Genomic DNA, 16,927 nt, shown 5'->3' with positions numbered 1-16,927 from the left:
ACCACCAGCCATAAACCGTGATACTTGGCTGTCACATTACATGCAAAATAAAAAGATTTGACATGATAGCTTATAAAATATAAACATGTATCCATGCTCCAGAGATGCTTGCAGTATTTTGCAGACAATAGTACAAAATATGTGGGATTCAACAGAGAATGGCATGTGTTCTCGCTGCCTTTTCTGGAATGTCGTCCTCTGCAGTTTAAAGGGTCAACTGACACACATCCTCCAGATGCCATTTCATATACCTGCATGCAGCAACCTCAACGCATCCCTTGCATCTTTTGTGCTTGGGGGCCGGGGAGAGGGAGGTATGTCAACTTTCACAGATTCTGTACAGCCACTGGCGTAGCTTTTTGACATTCCCCACCTTTCTTATTCAGCTGGTGAAGCTCTTTCACCATCAAGAATAACAGCATTTAGTCCTGATGCCTTCTGAGAATGAATATTTTTGCTGGGAAGAAATATGCTGAGCCCAGGGCATTTAAAGTTATGATATGTTCTCTTTTTTGAAGCTAACATATGTCTTGTGAAAGCAAAACTGGTGGACGTACCTCTAGTGGCTCTCCTGTAGCATGAGTGCGCATGGAGTGACAGAGCATTCGTCACATTACAGTGGTAACGAACATAAAGGTTCTACAAACAGAAAAGACTTTATCATTCATTCATTTATAAGCCAGAGTAAAATGGATGTCTGCAAACAAGGAACCAGCATGGACATCTTGGTTTGTCTTGTTCCATAGATGTGACAAATTATTAGTCATATCACAAGGTCAGTGATTTCATAGGATAGGGATCAGACCAAAGGACTACTTAGCCTAGCATCTTGTTTCAAGCTGTGGCCCACCAGATCCCTCTGGGAGTCCCAAAAGTCTACATAGGTGCATGGTATTAGGTGCATGGTAGGGCAGCGGCTGAAGAAGGAGCAAAAAGGGTTTTCTCCTGTGTGTGTTTCTTGTGGCTGATTAGCTGTTCTCCCTGTGCAAAGGTCAGAAGGGGCAGGGTTTCTGTTGAGGTAGGTGATTAGCTGTGGGAGGAGCTTATCAGAGCTTGTAGGGCAGCGGCGTGCGCCGCCAGGCGCGCACAATTTGATCTATCTTTAGATTTAGGGGAGCTAGTCTCAAACGTTTGTTGGGGGAGACCTAGGGTTTTTTTGGGGGGAGTTACTTGTCCTGTCTGCACGCTTCTTATGATGGAGGACCACTGTAGCCAGCCCCAACGACACGTTCTCAAGATGGAGAGTGAGGGAACAGCTGCAGTTGCCTGCGGTTCCTGCACAATGTTTGCCATCTTGCCAAAGGTTGCAGGCAGCTTTACCTGCAGCAATTGCATGTTAATTGCATGTTGATTGCCCTCTTAAAAGACAAAGTCCAGCAACTGGAGGAACGTGTGGCTACGCTCCAAAGAATTAGAGAGCTGGAGCTCTTGGAAGCAACAGAGCACACCGTCTCCACCAAGGAGGAGACAGGGGACTCCCCTGAGAAGGAGGCTAGTTCACCAACACAGGAGCCAGATATATGGAGAAACGTGACTCAAAGAAGTAGGAGGCCCAGGGTTCGCTCTGATTGTTTAGAAATACACAATCGCTTTGAGGTCCTCTCCCCTAGAATGGAAGACGAAGAGCAGACTCCATTTGAGGATCTCTCCCTCGTTACAGTCAATCAGGTATATGAAGACAAGCAGCAAAGTCAGTCCTCAGGGAATGTGCAGGTGACCTTGGAACGGACAGATCACGGAAGAACCCCGACCAAACCTAAGAGGAGGCGTGTAGTGGTGATAGGGGATTCCCTACTGAGGGGAACAGAAGCAGTGATCTGTGGGCCTGACAAGATGTCTCGGGAAGTGTGCTGTCTCCCCGGGGCTAAGATCCAAGATGTAACTGAACGACTACAAGGAATCATAAAACCCACTGACAAATACCCCTTCCTCTTGGTTCATGTGGGAACCAATGACACTGCAAGCAATAGCCTCCAGAAGATCAAAAGAGACTATGAGGCTCTGGGCAGGAAATTGAAGCAATTAAATGCACAAATTGTCATCTCATCTGTCCTCCCAGTTGAACGACGTGGCCCAGGGAGAGAGAGAAAAATAGTGGAAGTGAACAGCTGGCTTCGCAAATGGTGTAAACAGGAACGGTTTGGATTCTTAGATCACGGACTGCAGTTTCTTGAAGATGGACTTCTGGCAAGCGATCGGCTGCACCTCACAACGGTTGGGAGGAATGTTTTTGCCAAAAATCTCAGAAACCTCATCAGGAGGGCTTTAAACTGACTAATGTGGGGGAGGAAGACAGTGCTCCTGAAGGTAGGAGTCTATCAATTGATGAACATGATCATCCAAATGTCATAGACCAAATGCAGCAAACAGCACGCAGACCTAGTGTGGGAGGAAAAAATCCTTAAATAAGAGACACGGGGGAATGATTAATGGACTTCAATGTCTGTACACTAATGCGCAAAGCATGGGTAATAAACAAGATGAGCTTGAGCTCTTGGTACAGCAAACTAAATATGACATAATAGGCATCACTGAAACCTGGTGGGATAAGTCCCACGACTGGAATGTAATAATGGAGGGTTACAATCTATTTCAGAGAAACAGACCAGACAAGAAAGGAGGAGGAGTGGCGTTATATGTCAGGGATGTGTATACCTGTGAAGAGATCCAAGATTTAGAACCTCAAAGCCAAAGTGAGAGCATTTGGGTCAAAATTAAGGGAGAGATGAATAACAGGGACCTCATTGTGGGAGTTTACTATAGATCCCCAAGCCAAACGGAGGACATAGATGATGCCTTCCTGGAACAGATGGCCAAGCATGCAAAAGGAAGGGAGATAGTAGTAATGGGGGACTTCAATTACCCGGATATTTGCTGGATGTCAAACTCAGCCAAGAGCATAAGGTCAAACAGATTCCTCACTGGCCTTGCGGACAACTTCGTTGTCCAGAAAGTGGGAGAAGCAACAAGAGGAACAGCCATTTTAGATCTGGTCCTAACCAATGTTGATGACCTGGTTAGTGGGGTAGAAGTGGAAGGATCATTAGGCGCGAGTGATCATGCTCTTCTGAAGTTTACTATACAGCGGAAAGGAGCAGTCAAGCATACTAGGACTCAATTTCTTGACTTTAAGAAAGCCGACTTCATAAAACTTAGGGAAGTGCTGGGTGAGATCCCATGGACAGTAATACTAAAAGGAAAGGGAGTTCATGATGGCTGGGAGTTTGTTAAGAGGGAGATAGTAAAAGCACAACTTCAGGCAATACCAATGAGACGGAAACATGGAAGGTGCCTAAAGAAGCCAGGGTGGCTATCTAAAGAACTTTTAACTGAGTTAAGATTAAAAAAGGATGTGCACAAAAAATGGAAAAGGGGGGAAACCACCAAAGAGGAATTCAAACAAATAGCCAGCACGTGTAGACACAAAGTCAGAAAAGCTAAAGCACAGAATGAACTCAGGCTTGCTAGAGAGGTTAAAAGCAACAAAAAAGGCTTTTATGGGTATGTTCGTAGCAAAAGGAAGAACAAAGAAACAGTGGGGTCACTCAGAGGAGAAGATGGTGAAATGCAAACAGGGGACACAGAAAGGGCTGAACTCCTCAATGCCTTCTTTGCCTCAGTCTTCCCCGATAAAGAAAACAATGCCCGACCTGAAGCATTTGGAGCAAATGATTCAGCAGAGGAAACACAGCCCAGAATAACTAAGGAGATAGTACAAGAATACTTGGCTAGTTTAGATGTTTTCAAGTCTCCAGGGCCAGATGAACTGCATCCAAGAGTATTAAAAGAACTGGCAGATGTGATCTCAGAACCACTGGCAGTCATCTTTGAGAATTCCTGGAGAACAGGCGAAGTCCCGGCAGACTGGAGGAGGGCAAATGTTGTCCCTATTTTCAAAAAGGGGAAAAGAGAGGACCCAAATAATTACCGCCCAGTCAGTCTGACATCAATACCAGGGAAGATTCTGGAGCAGATCATTAAGCAAACAGTTTGTGAGCACCTAGAAAGGAATACTGTGATCACCAATAGTCAGCATGGATTTCTGAAAAATAAGTCGTGTCAGACTAACCTGATCTCGTTTTTTGACAGAATTACAAGCCTGGTAGATGAAGGGAACGCAGTGGATGTAGCCTACCTTGATTTCAGCAAGACATTTGACAAGGTGCCCCATGATATTCTTGTAAAGAAGCTGGTAAAATGCGGACTTGACTATGCTACCACTCAGTGGATTTGTAACTGGCTGACTGACCGAACCCAAAGGGTGCTCATCAATGGTTCCTCTTCATCCTGGAGAAGAGTGACTAGTGGGGTGCCACAGGGTTCTGTCTTGGGCCCAGTCTTATTCAACATCTTTATCAACGACTTGGATGATGGACTCAAGGGCATCCTGATCAAATTTGCAGATGACACCAAACTGGGAGGGGTGGCTAACACCCCGGAGGACAGGATCACACTTCAAAACGACCTTGACAGATTAGAGAACTTGGCCAAAACAAGCAAGATGAATTTTAATAGGGAGAAATGTAAGTCTTGCACTTGGGCAAAAAAAAATGAGAGGCACAAATACAAGATGGGTGACACCTGGCTTGAGAGCAGTACATGTGAAAAGGATCTAGGAGTCTTGGTTGACCACAAACTTGACATGAGCCAACAGTGTGACGCGGCAGCTAAAAAAGCCAATGCAATTCTGGGCTGCATCAATAGGAGTATTGCATCTAGATCAAGGGAAGTAATAGTGCCACTGTATTCTGCTCTGGTCAGACCTCACCTGGAGTACTGTGTCCAGTTCTGGGCACCACAGTTCAAGAAGGACACTGACAAACTGGAACGTGTCCAGAGGAGGGCAACCAAAATGGTCAAAGGCCTGGAAACGATGCCTTATGAAGAACGGCTAAGGGAGCTGGGCATGTTTAGCCTGGAGAAGAGGAGGTTAAGGGGTGATATGATAGCCATGTTCAAATATATAAAAGGATGTCACATAGAGGAGGGAGAAAGGTTGTTTTCTGCTGCTCCAGAGAAGCGGACACGGAGCAATGGTTCCAAACTACAAGAAAAAAGATTCCACCTAAACATTAGGAAGAACCTCCTGACAGTAAGAGCTGTTCGACAGTGGAATTTGCTGCCAAGGAGTGTGGTGGAGTCTCCTTCTTTGGAGGTCTTTAAGCAGAGGCTTGACAACCATATGTCAGGAGTGCTCTGATGGTGTTTCCTGCTTGGCAGGGGGTTGGACTCGATGGCCCTTGTGGTCTCTTCCAACTCTATGATTCTATGATTCTATGATTCTATTAGCCATGATGGCTGTGTTCTACCTCCACTATCAAAGGCAATATGTCTCTGAACACCAGTTGCTGTCAATCAAAGGAAGGCAGTGTGGCGTTGCACCCAGGTCCTGTTTGCAGGCTTCCTCTGGATCTCTGCCTGGGGGCAGACAGAATGCTGGACAAAATGAGCGAGCCTTTGGCCTGAAGAAGCAGGGCTTTTCTTATATTCTTATGGTAGTTCAGAGGCATACTGCCTCTATTCCGGTTTTTTAAACTGGGGGCATTTCAGAACAGGTGAGTAGGAGAAGACAGAATTTTCATGCGTTAGGTAACCAAGGGGTTGAGGAAATGGTACCTTCCCTACAGCTACAATTAACCAAGTGGCAAGTAATGTGCCGTGAAGCAGTTGCTGTTTGAGATTATACTGTTTTACCATTCTTCTGTCTGCCATTTGGACCAGCATGGATCAGTGAAGTACCCATGTGGGTTGCTGTGTCAGGCACACACTAAATTCTTGCTTCTGACACTCAGAATTCATCTCAGGCCCCTGTTCATTGACCACGTTGCTAGCGGGTTCAGCCCTCTCCCGGTATGTCTGATACCTGTATCTCAAAGCCCAGTGTTAATAATTGGCATCCTGGTTGGCAACAATTCATTTCGGCTAAGGAACTAATAGTCCTGCTTAATGCTCTGCCTTATCCAAAAGGCAGGGACACGGGTGGCGCTGTGGGTTAAACCACAGAGCCTAGGACTTGCTGATCAGAAGGTCAGCGGTTCAAATCCCTGCGACGGGGTGAGCTCCCGTTGTTCTGTCCCTGCTCCTGCCAACCTAGCAGTTCGAAAGCACATCAAAGTGCAAATAGATAAATAGGTACCACTCCGGCGGGAAGGTAAACGGCATTTCCGTGTGCTGCTCTGGTTCGCCAGAAGCGGCTTAGTCATGCTGGCCACATGAAGCTGTACGCCGGCTCCCTCGGCCAATAAAGCAAGATGAGCGCCGCAACCCCAGAGTCGGTCACGACTGGACCTAATGGTCAGGGGTCCCTTTACCTTTACCTTTATCCAAAAGACCCACCACAACAAGTCTGAAGCAAGTTGATAATATCGGAAAGAAGGTTGATGTGCTCCTGTTTGATATTATTTTTTTCCTCAGGTAGAACATAGTGAAATTCTATTTCAAAAATGAGATTAAAATAGTACTCCTGTGGCACAATGGGTCAGTGCGTCTGGCTGTTAACCAGAAGGTTGGTGGTTTGAGCCCACCCAGGGACGGCTGTGGACAGGATTCCTGCATTGCAAGGGGTTGGGCTAGATGACCCTCAGGGTCCCTTTCCAGCTCTACAATTCTATGATTGTATGACTCATGGGACTTTAAGCTGGCACAGAATTTTTTTTAAAACAGTCCACTAAAACTCTATTTTTAAAAGCGGGGGACCAGGAGGGCTTTGTTCTGCTGTTCATTTGCCCTCCCGAAAGAACATGTGAAATGCTACCCTTGCCTTACATTGTTGTATTGATTCTGATTTCTAATATGCCATCTGCTTAAAATAAAAAAACACTAATCACTGACCATTTATTCTTGTTGCATAGCAAAACATTTCCAGCTGACCTTTCTGCCTTGAGCTTTGGACAAAAAAAAAATGGTTACAAGCTTCAGAGTTTGTTTGTTTTCTTGTTTAAAAAGTGCATGAACTGGAAGGAATTTAGACCTCAATTTCTCCTTCACAGCAATGTGTAAACATATGTAATTAGCCTTGTACTTATCTGCATTAGTATCATTAGAACTGAAACCCCTTTTTAATCTGGATTCTGTTCTCTTCTCAATGTCAGCCTGTTTCTGGACCAGTACAGAGCTAGCCTTGTGGATGCAATAAAGAGATTACTCCAACCCAGTGTAAGTATGTTTCTATTTTCTCCTGAACACAGGCTTCAGAATAATTAGTCTGTGCACAATGATTGAGAGAGTAATGGAATGGCAGGATTAATGTCATGTAATACTTTAATACTTATTATGTCCAACTTCAATTGAGTCTTCTAATCTATCAGATTCCTTCCTAATCATAAACTAGGAAACTTCTTATACTTGGCCTTCTGATAAGGAACACAGTGGGTAGTAAAATAAATGAAACCGCTTCAAAGATAGTGTGAGATTATTTTTATCAAAGCGTTTCTTGAGTATTTTCCTTTGATAACAATGTCTTCATATTAAAGTAAAATTCCGATATTGAAAGTTTTTATGTTGGCTTCTGTCATTTGTAATCCCTTCAATGGTAACCTTTGTCATTGTGTATTTATTTATTGCAAAGTACCATTTTTATGTCTTTCATTGCTGCTTATATTAAGTGAATAAAATCCTTAGACTGATCCATAGCCTAAAACTCTGCTTCTTTCTTTCTTTCTTTCTTTCTTTCTTTCTTTCTTTCTTTTCCTTTCTTTCTCTCTCTCTCTCTGTAAGTAAGCTATACATTTACATATTATAAATAGTAGGACATAGTAAATACAACAGTGCGTGACAACAAGTATATATATTGGGACTGGATGGAAAACATATGTTATATGATGGTTTAGCTGCTGCTCATTATATAAACTTAAAATTCCAGACGCGTGCATATACATAAAACTAATACATTTGTTTCAGACCAAAAAAATAATTTATCTCTTTATGTCATTCTAGATAAATAATTTGATTTTTTAAATTTTTATCCTCAAAGGTTAGGGCTGCTAACAATATTTAAAGGCAGCATATGAAACACCTGAGCAAAGAAAACATTTAAATACGAAATACCTTAAAAGCAATCCACTCTTAACAGAGTGTCCTCCTTAAACTCAATCACTAAATACTTGCCAGAATAAATAAACAGCTTAACATGGTCAAGAATTGTTTCTTGGAGGTAGGGTAGCTGAACAGCCACATGTTAAGTTAACCCCACCCAGGACGGTTAAGTCCAGTCAAAAGCAACTGGGTGGAAAAATAAGGTTATATTATGTCAAAGTAAATAATATGTTAAAAGTGTTTAATTATAAGGAGGAAAGATTGGAGACATAATAGAAGTGATTACAATAACCAGAAATGAGTTTTGAAGAAGGGTAAGGATTTGCTGTATCTGATTGGACAAAGAGGAATACAAAAAAGGGAGGCGTGAGGAGGTCAAGAAAGAAAGTTTTGTAAACATGAATCTGAAAACTGGAGTTTTTGTTTTTAACTTTTTCTTTTCCTTTTACTTTTTTATGTGGTGTATTGTTTTTGTTGTTTTGTGTTGTTTTGATGTTCCCTTTGTTTTTGGAAAAATAAATAAATATATTTTTTTTAAAAAAGGGACTAGGGTGGCGCTGTGGGTTAAACCACAGGGCCTAGGTCTTGCTGATCAGAAGGTCAGCAGTTCGAATCCCCACGACGGGGTGAGCTCCCGTTGCTCTGTCCCAGCTTATGCCAACCTAGCAGTTTGAAAGCACGCCAGTGCAAGTAACCCCACCACCAGCAGCTTTTCCAAGGGGGGGGGGAGTGGGGCATTGAAAAGTGGAGCCAGACGCACTCTCACCTTCTCGTACTTGACCTTCATGAGCCAGGGTGAGCATGGCTCCAACTCACCTGAAGGAGCCCAAAAGCCCAAACCCTTTTGCATTGCTTTCCCAGGGAGAGCAGGAACAAAGGGAAGCACATTCACCCTGATAAAGCAAGCCGTTGCAAAGACAGGGGCTCCATTGCTCCCCACAAACATTTCTCTTGCTTTCCCATTTGAATGCAGAAATTCTGCGTGTGTCGTGTACCTTGAGTATAATGCCTGCTTCATTATAGCTCAATCCTGTGCAAATCTTCTCAGGGGTAAGACCCATTTAATTCAGTGGGGCTTGGGTTGTTGTTGTTGTTCAGTCGTTTAGTCATGTCCAACTCTTCGTGACCCCATGGACCAGAGCACACCAGGCATAGCGGTAGGATCCAGCCTTAATCTCTTTTCTCAGGGATCATCATACTACACTTTCCAGGGTTCTTTGGCAGAAGTATATTCTTGTATTGTAGATCGTATGACCTTAGTTTCAACACACCCTGTATTGAACAGTTTGATACCCAGACCCAGTGCTATTTTTCTAGAAAAAGAAGTGCCGGATCTCACCATGAACACCTCCCCTGTTCTCTTAGAATGGCAATGGCGCCCATCTGAGAAGTGCCGGAACTGAGCTCTGGCTGGGAAAAAATCCCTGCCCAGACCCATTGGTAAACTTGAACAGTATGTCCGCCTCGTCTGTTTGAACACTGAATCTTGATCCTTTCTTCTGTGCCCTCAGAATACATGGGATCCCAATGTTAGGTTCCTGTCTGGCATGTGAGATTGGGATGACCCTTTGCCAAACAGTTCATTAAGCTATCTGTGCAAAGAGGGATTGGATGGCAGAGTGAGAGGGGTTTTTTTTCCACTTTCACATTCTATTGACCTCTGTACTTCACAACTTGTTCCTCCATGTATTTGAGAATGTAGCCAAAATGCATTAGTTACATTGCATTGTAGGCTCATGCTTAATTCATGCTACACAATTGCCTCTGGGTCTCTTCAAATATTTTGAGTTTTCCAGCATCGTTGTTTATGTACAAATCAGTTTCTCACCATTTCCCTCCTAGATAATTAATGCTTGTACTTTCCGGAAATGAGTTCCTTTCTCTCCCTCTCCTTTGCGTTGCTTCATTTTAATGCTGCCTTTTCCCCTAAGTGGACCGGTCTAGTGTCTGTAGCCCCGTCAGGGAGAGCCTGCTGATGGTATTTGGGTCACAGCGTCCATTCGTACAGTGAAAGCCCAGAGGCTAGGGATACTTACTTTCCTTTTGAGATATCTCTAACAGATTATCCAAGTTCCACTGAACTCTCTTGGAAAAGTGGCAGTAGCATGGAGCCAGTTGCTTTTTCAGTACCAGCAGCAATAGCGCTGAGAACCCAGCAATTAGGAAAGGGTTATGGTAACGTATATACAGATATATATATATATATATATATATATATATATGTATATATATATATATATATATGGTGTGGGTATGCACTAATGTATACATCAGCCTTCCTGAACAGGTGCCCTTAAGATGACCCTGCAAACAACTTACATCAGGAGTGGCCAATATGGTGCCTGTCTGATATTGTGGATGATGGGAGTTGTAGTCCAATAATATCTGGAGGGCACTTGGGTTGGGAGAGGCTGGTATGCACTGATACCAACACGACTGGTCAAATTAAACTTGGAAGCCAAGCCAGTTTAATCACCTGCCTTCCATCAATTTAAATTAAATGCTAGAGAAACATAATTGTCCTACTATAGGTTATCAACTATTTTAAAAATCGTATCAGCAGCTGCAGAGTGCGAAACAGCAGGTTTTACATTGCATAGTGACTTTGTGGTCATGCACATGTGTTAGTACTAGAGATGAAACAACTTTCAACCACCCCTCCCCCCCAATGAATTTTCAGTTGTAGAGATTCGAGGAAGAAAACCGAACCGTGGAGAATGAGAACTCACATTCAGTTTTTACATACACTGCCTTGCAAATACAGGACAGCATGTATTCATTACCAATGTAAATCAGTTTATCATCAGTAGCTGCCTTGTAAAAAGTTATGAGTGCTTTACCTAGCTGGTATCTGAAGAAGTGTGCATGCACACGAAAGCTCATACCTAGAACTAACTTAGTTGGTCTTTAAGGTGCTACTGGAAGGAATTTTTTTCTTTTATTTTGTTTTGACTATGGCAGACCAACACGGCTACCTATCTGTAACTTACCTAGCTGGAATGACCTTTACTTGCTTTGATGGAGGGTGGAGGGTGTGTTGGCAGCTTGCAGAAACCTGTGACTTTTGTGCAGCTAGAATGTGGCCTACTGTGCAAGGTTGGAGTCACAGCCATTGTTCCTCCCATTTTTGCCTCTGGTCCTGCCCATTAATGGCATGCTGCCCCCAGAAAGTTGTCCACGAAGGAATGTGGCCTCAGTCTGAAAAAGGTTCCCCGCCCCTGTTATATATGAATCGTTATTAACTCATTCTATGAGCGCCAATCCTTATGTAGCCGAAATAGCAACATCTTCACATTAGACTGATGTACGGGCAGGCTTGAGGGAACTGCAAGGTTTGTAGAAGTACAAAAAAATTTTCAAACCTTAAGGCAGGGATCAGCAAACTTTTTCAGCAGGGGGCCGGTCCACTGTCCCTCAGACCTTGTGGGGGGCCGGACTATATTTTGGGGGGAAATGAACAAATTCCTATGCCCCACAAATAACCCAGAGATGCATTTTAAACAAAAGGACACCTTCTACTCCTGTAAAAACACGCTGATTCCCGGACCGTCCGCAGGCAGGATTTAGAAGACAATTGGGCCAGATGTGGCCCCCGGGCCTTAGTTTGCCTACCCATGCCTTAAGGGGTTGCAGGAAAGAAAGAAAAACAGTGAGGACTGGGCATGCTCAGTGGCAACCTAACATTGAGTTGGGGGAAGGAAGGAAATGGATTATCCCAGGAAGGCATGACTGCTGATAAGCCTGAACAGGAGTACTGAACACTATAGCAGTTTGTTGCAAATCTCACTTGTAAAAGCATAATCCACAAAACATATAAGAAATAAGTCAATAACTAAACAGTGTGGACCAGAAGTTTGCATTTCCCCTCCATAGTTTATGCATATAAGGTTCTATTCAATAGTTGCCCATTTACATTATTTATATATTTTAAACATTTTTAACCCACCTTTCCTGAGAGGTTCCAAGTGTCTTGTTTGTTTCTGGGTCTTGTTTGCATTAGTTGCAATTGCCTTTGCTCTAGATGATCTTAATGAAAACAGTTTCACCTTTCAGCTATTATATGAATTGGCCCATAAACTATGGCAGCTTTGGGGCTGAGTCGCACAACTGTTTCTCCCCGCTGTGGTCCACTTCTTCCAATCACTCTGCGAAATGGAGAGCCTTATGAAGCACACATTGAACTCTACTAGCATCACAAAGTTCAGGCCTTTCATTTTCTGGGTGCATTGATGAGTACATCCAAACGTAGATTGAACAAGATTATTTCTGTGTGAAAGTCCATCTTGAGACAGTGGCAAATAGCTACCACAAAGTGGCTAAGTCCATTGGGTTGTATCCAAGCTTTACACAAGCAGAAAGCACAATGGAGCTTTCCTGCCTTCTCTGCCCCGATGCAGTTCACTGAAAAGCCTTCCCTGGAGGTTGGGGACCCTCTGGAAAGGCCTGAGATGTGGCAAGAGGACTGCAGCACGAGCTGATAATTGGAGAAAATGGATGAAGATGCCTTGTGCGAGCAAAGCTTCCATTCATGCAAACTGCTACAACCCAATTTTCTCCAGTTAACTTTTTCCACTATAGCTGCCAAAACCCAGGCTTCTCCTAAGAGTACTCCAACTTTGGGCGATGCTTTTCAATGGAACAGCAGTGAGGAGGAATCAGGAAAATGACATTTGTACAATAACATACATAAAGGTAAAGGTAAAGGGACCCCTGGCCATTAAGTCCAGTCGTGACCGACTCTGGGGTTGCGGCACTCATCTCGCTTTATTGGCCGAGGGAGCTGGTGTACAGCTTCTGGATCATGTGGCCAGCATGTAAGTTGCTTCTGGCGAACCAGAGCAGTGCACGGAAATGCTGTTTACCTTCCCACCGGAGCGGTATCTATTTATCTACTTGCACTTTGAGGTGCTTTCGAACTGCTAGGTTGGCAGGAGCTGGGACCAAGCAACGGGAGCTCACCCCGTCGTGGGGATTCGAACCGCCAACCTTCTGATTGGCAAGCCCTAGGCTCTGTGGTTTAACCCACAGCGCCACCCACGTCCCACAACATACATAAACACATACGTAATTTTATGTGTATGCCGCCTTTCCACCATTCGAGCCAAGCTCAGGGCAGCTTACATCATGAAAAAATACATAACTGCAGCGTAACAAATGTAGCCATCAATAGTAAATACAAAAACACAAAACCAAACTGAAGAGTTTCCACATAAATCACAGCAAAAGATACCCCCAAAAAGAAGCAGCAGCAAGAGCAACAATTCCCACCCAAACAACACCTCTGCAGCCTCAGACCCTGCTCTCCCAGGTCAGGTGTTAAAAAGGCCAGAGCTTTGTGTGATGCTCAATTCTCATTTCCAGTAGAAGAGCCAGTCTGCCCAGGTTAAGTACCTTAAGATCAGGGCCAGAATCAAGGATCAGCAGGGCTGGCATCTGCTGAGGGCTCACACTCTTGCCACACACTGACAAGAGCCCCAGACCTGCTATTCCTCTTTCACCATTGCAACCTACTAGTTCACTGCCCTTCATTTTGCCCTGACAATGGTGGAGCAATCGACAAAGAGTATCACTAGAGTATCAGTAGATGCCACTGATAAATCTTCCACTCTCATAACTTTGGGATACAACCCATTGTGTATATCCATCCTAATTGTGAATGAAATGGAAGATGAATTTTCTTTGCAATTTGTGTAGTAACGATGCTTTTGCTGTATTTAAGACACGTAGCAAACTTTCTAACATGTATGGACAAGGTGAAATAAGTTTTATCACATTTAGGTGTAAATATTATTTGAGTCTCTTTAGTCAAGCAGCTGCATATTCTGAACCATTTACTTTCCAACTGTGAATACCTTCCCAACAGAACAATGACTGCTTTAATGAGCTCCTTGAATTTTTGATCACGTTTATGCCAAAGGTGATTTATTTACAATTTTAAATAAAAATGTATAAATGTTCTTCTTAATGTTCTAGGGGAAAGCGATGATATTTGCTCCAATCAGAGGGAATACTCTGAACCAGTTTTGCAATCTAGCTGAAAAAGCTGGTTTCTCTATCCAAAGACATGAAAATTATGATGAACACATTTCAAACTTCCACTCCAAGGTTAGTTTTCTGCTCGTGTTAGATAACACTTTAATCCGCATTGCATTTTGAAGAGATCATGGTCCTTTTGGCAGGTAACCTAAATGTTTGATTAAAGTACTCTTAGGTGTGCGGCTTCTAAATAGCTATTTTTTTGTATCTGATTATTCTGTGTGGAAGAACCATCCTTTATCTTTGCAAGTCTAGAAGAGCTTTGTAGAAGCTTCTCCTGTTTACCATTTCCACAGAACTAATCTGTTCATTCATAAGGGTCTAATTCAAAACATTCATATGTTTAATTTAGCTCATCTCATACACATCTATGGCAAGCAAGCACATCCGTTTTAAGCCGAAAGCTTGAAGCTGTTAACTCCATTTAATGCTGGAATATATGAAAATAAATAGGAGGTGAATGTCTAATTGTATCATATTGTGGTTTAAATCCTTATCTTACTGTTTTATGGCTGGGTCAGTTGGCAGCTTCAAGCTGCTAAGTCTCATACTGAATTTCACTGTTGTGGGGGTATATTTCAGATCTAGGCACTACAAGATTTAGGTCAAAGGCTCTTATCTGAGTGTGATTTCTAAGCTTACATAAAGCGACTTGTTATCACTCTTCTCTTTTACTACATATAGATGTAGACGGAGAGAAGGCAACACTAAAAAACTTTTTAGGAATTCCCTTCTTCCATGCTTAACAGCCCTACTTATCAAAATCAGAGTTATTACTTGGGGGAGGCTTAGTTCACTGTACATCTGACACCCAGAATTGGACTCTTATCAGAACTCCTTCCTTCCCTTTTCTTTTTCCTTTTCTCCTTCTCTGTCTCTATGGAAGACTCCATCAAGCAGTTGGCTGGAACTTCCAAATGCCTGTGATCGGTCTCCTGTGCCAAAAACCATGGCTAGGACCATCTGGTCACAGGGTAGAACAGGAAGCAGATGTTCCAATTCTCTGTGCCTGTGTGACATATATGAAGCCCCAGTTCAAACTAAGCTTTGCAGAAAGGAATATGTAAGAGGCAGCCACCATGTTGCTGCCACATGGAAAGACGCCACAGTGCTAATGCGAGCAGCTCCTTTCATGGCTTCCTCTCTGTCTTAAGCCAGGAAGCACAGGTGGAGCTGAAATGGTCAAGTGGCTCAGCAGTATTGTGTCTTCATAATGGTGCATTAATAAGGCTGCCATCATGGTTTTCTCTCTGCCTAATGGCTGCTGTTGGCTCCTAAGTTCATTTATCTAATATTTGACACAGTCAACTAAAAGCCACATAAGTGAAGGAGCAGGCCAGACAGCTGCGGTGTTTTCACAGTGCAGTGCTATTTCAGCCACTGTCCATAGGCTCAAAATTCCTCACAAGGTCAGGCATGGCCAACAACATTTATGTTGGAAATGCCATGGTCAAGCCAAGGCTTAATATGGTGTCCATAGCATTTTGCCTGGATACTGTGGAACAAGGATCGATCCATCTGCATCCTGAAGCCAGAATAGGACAGTTAGTTGCAGCAAGGTCAGCTTCTGATAACTTCCCTATGAGGAAAAGCTAAACTAAATTATACTTCAGAAGAAAACTAAGGGGCATTGTAGTAGAAAATATGTCAGAATCCAGGTTCATTCAGTCAAACTGACTGGCAGAAGGTTCAGAGCAGGCAAAAGAGAAAATAGGTCTTCACGCAAAATATGATGCAGCAAGCTTATCTTGGGGGCTTTACAAAGCTAGGTCTATCAGTGGCTATTGATAGACCACCCCCATCATTTAGCCCAGACACCGAGGTCCAGCTCCGAGGGCCTTCTGGCAGTTCCCTCATTGCAAGAAGTGAGGTTACAGGGAACCAGGCAGAGGGCCTTCTCGGTAGTGGCACCTGCCCTGTGAAACACCCTCCCATCAGATGTCAAGGAAATAAGCAACTATCCTACTTTTAAAAGACATCTGAAGGCAGCCCTGTTTAGGGAAGTTTTTAATGTTTGATGTTTTATCGTGTTTTTAGTATTCTGTTGGGAGCCACCCAGAATGGGTGTATAAATAAAAAATATTATTATTATTATTATTATTATTATTATTATTATTATTATTATATACAACCGCCAAAAGGAATCCCCAGGTTTGGAAGCAGGATGTCATTGATCACCACCTGCTAGGGGGTTCCCTGTAAGCATCTGGTTTGCCTCCTTGTTGAAAATAGGATGGTGGACGCAATGGCATGGCTCCTCCTGCATTATGTTCAGTGATCTACCCACGAATAGAATTTACAAGCAGTCACTCAAGCCATTCTTGTCTCAGCTTTTGCAGCTCCTTTAAGAGCCAGAGCTTGAAGTGCCAGAGTTACATGTCACTGTCACTGTCCAGCTTTAGCCTGAGCCTGTTTATCCTATCTATCCCACTGCAGTGTCAAAGAGGGATATTCCGTGTTTTGGACTACAAATCCCATTGGCCATGCTTGCTGGGGCTGATAGAAGTTGTAGTCCAAAACATCTGAAGGGAATCAGATTTGGGGAAGGTTTGTCAAGATCCCAGAATTCATTATGGTGGGTTTGCTGGGACTACAAAAGTTACTTTTCTTGGGTAATCAACCAGGATTTCTGTTAGTTATGGAGTTGGTTGTGAAAGGGGCTTCTGGGTGTGACTCTTGTGTTAAAATCTCAAGAGGCGTTTCCCCTTCATTTAAAACTGCTGGAAGAATCTGACACACCCGTTTCCCGATTTTGCAACATATTCCCGGTCCATACTATCAGAAGCAAAAGCAGATCGTCCGTATTAAGTTTCACAAATACAAGGTGTGTCAATCCACTGCAAGTAATCCCATCTCA

General features: G+C 43.3%; 1 protein-coding gene and 1 long non-coding RNA gene across 3 annotated transcripts in view; one reads left to right on the top strand and one right to left on the bottom strand.

The window, feature by feature from the left end:
- Positions 1-16,927, bottom strand: part of LOC307212037 — a 232,329-nt gene that overhangs the window by 190,660 nt on the left and 24,742 nt on the right. The window lies entirely within an intron of this gene.
- Positions 1-16,927, top strand: part of CAMKMT (calmodulin-lysine N-methyltransferase) — a 254,117-nt gene that overhangs the window by 228,588 nt on the left and 8,602 nt on the right. For both annotated transcript variants that reach the window (XM_079968972.1, XM_079968973.1), the window contains exons 9-10: positions 7,092-7,155; positions 14,008-14,139. In XM_079968972.1, coding sequence (XP_079825098.1) covers positions 7,092-7,155; positions 14,008-14,139 — 196 coding nt within the window. The remainder of the gene's footprint in view (positions 1-7,091; positions 7,156-14,007; positions 14,140-16,927) is intronic.

The sequence above is a fragment of the Podarcis cretensis genome, assembly GCF_951804945.1.
Source record: "Podarcis cretensis genome assembly, chromosome: 3".
In the NCBI taxonomy this organism is placed as follows: domain Eukaryota; kingdom Metazoa; phylum Chordata; class Lepidosauria; order Squamata; family Lacertidae; genus Podarcis; species Podarcis cretensis.
Note: the sequence above shows the minus strand (reverse complement) of the source record. Positions and strands in the feature narration are given on the sequence as shown.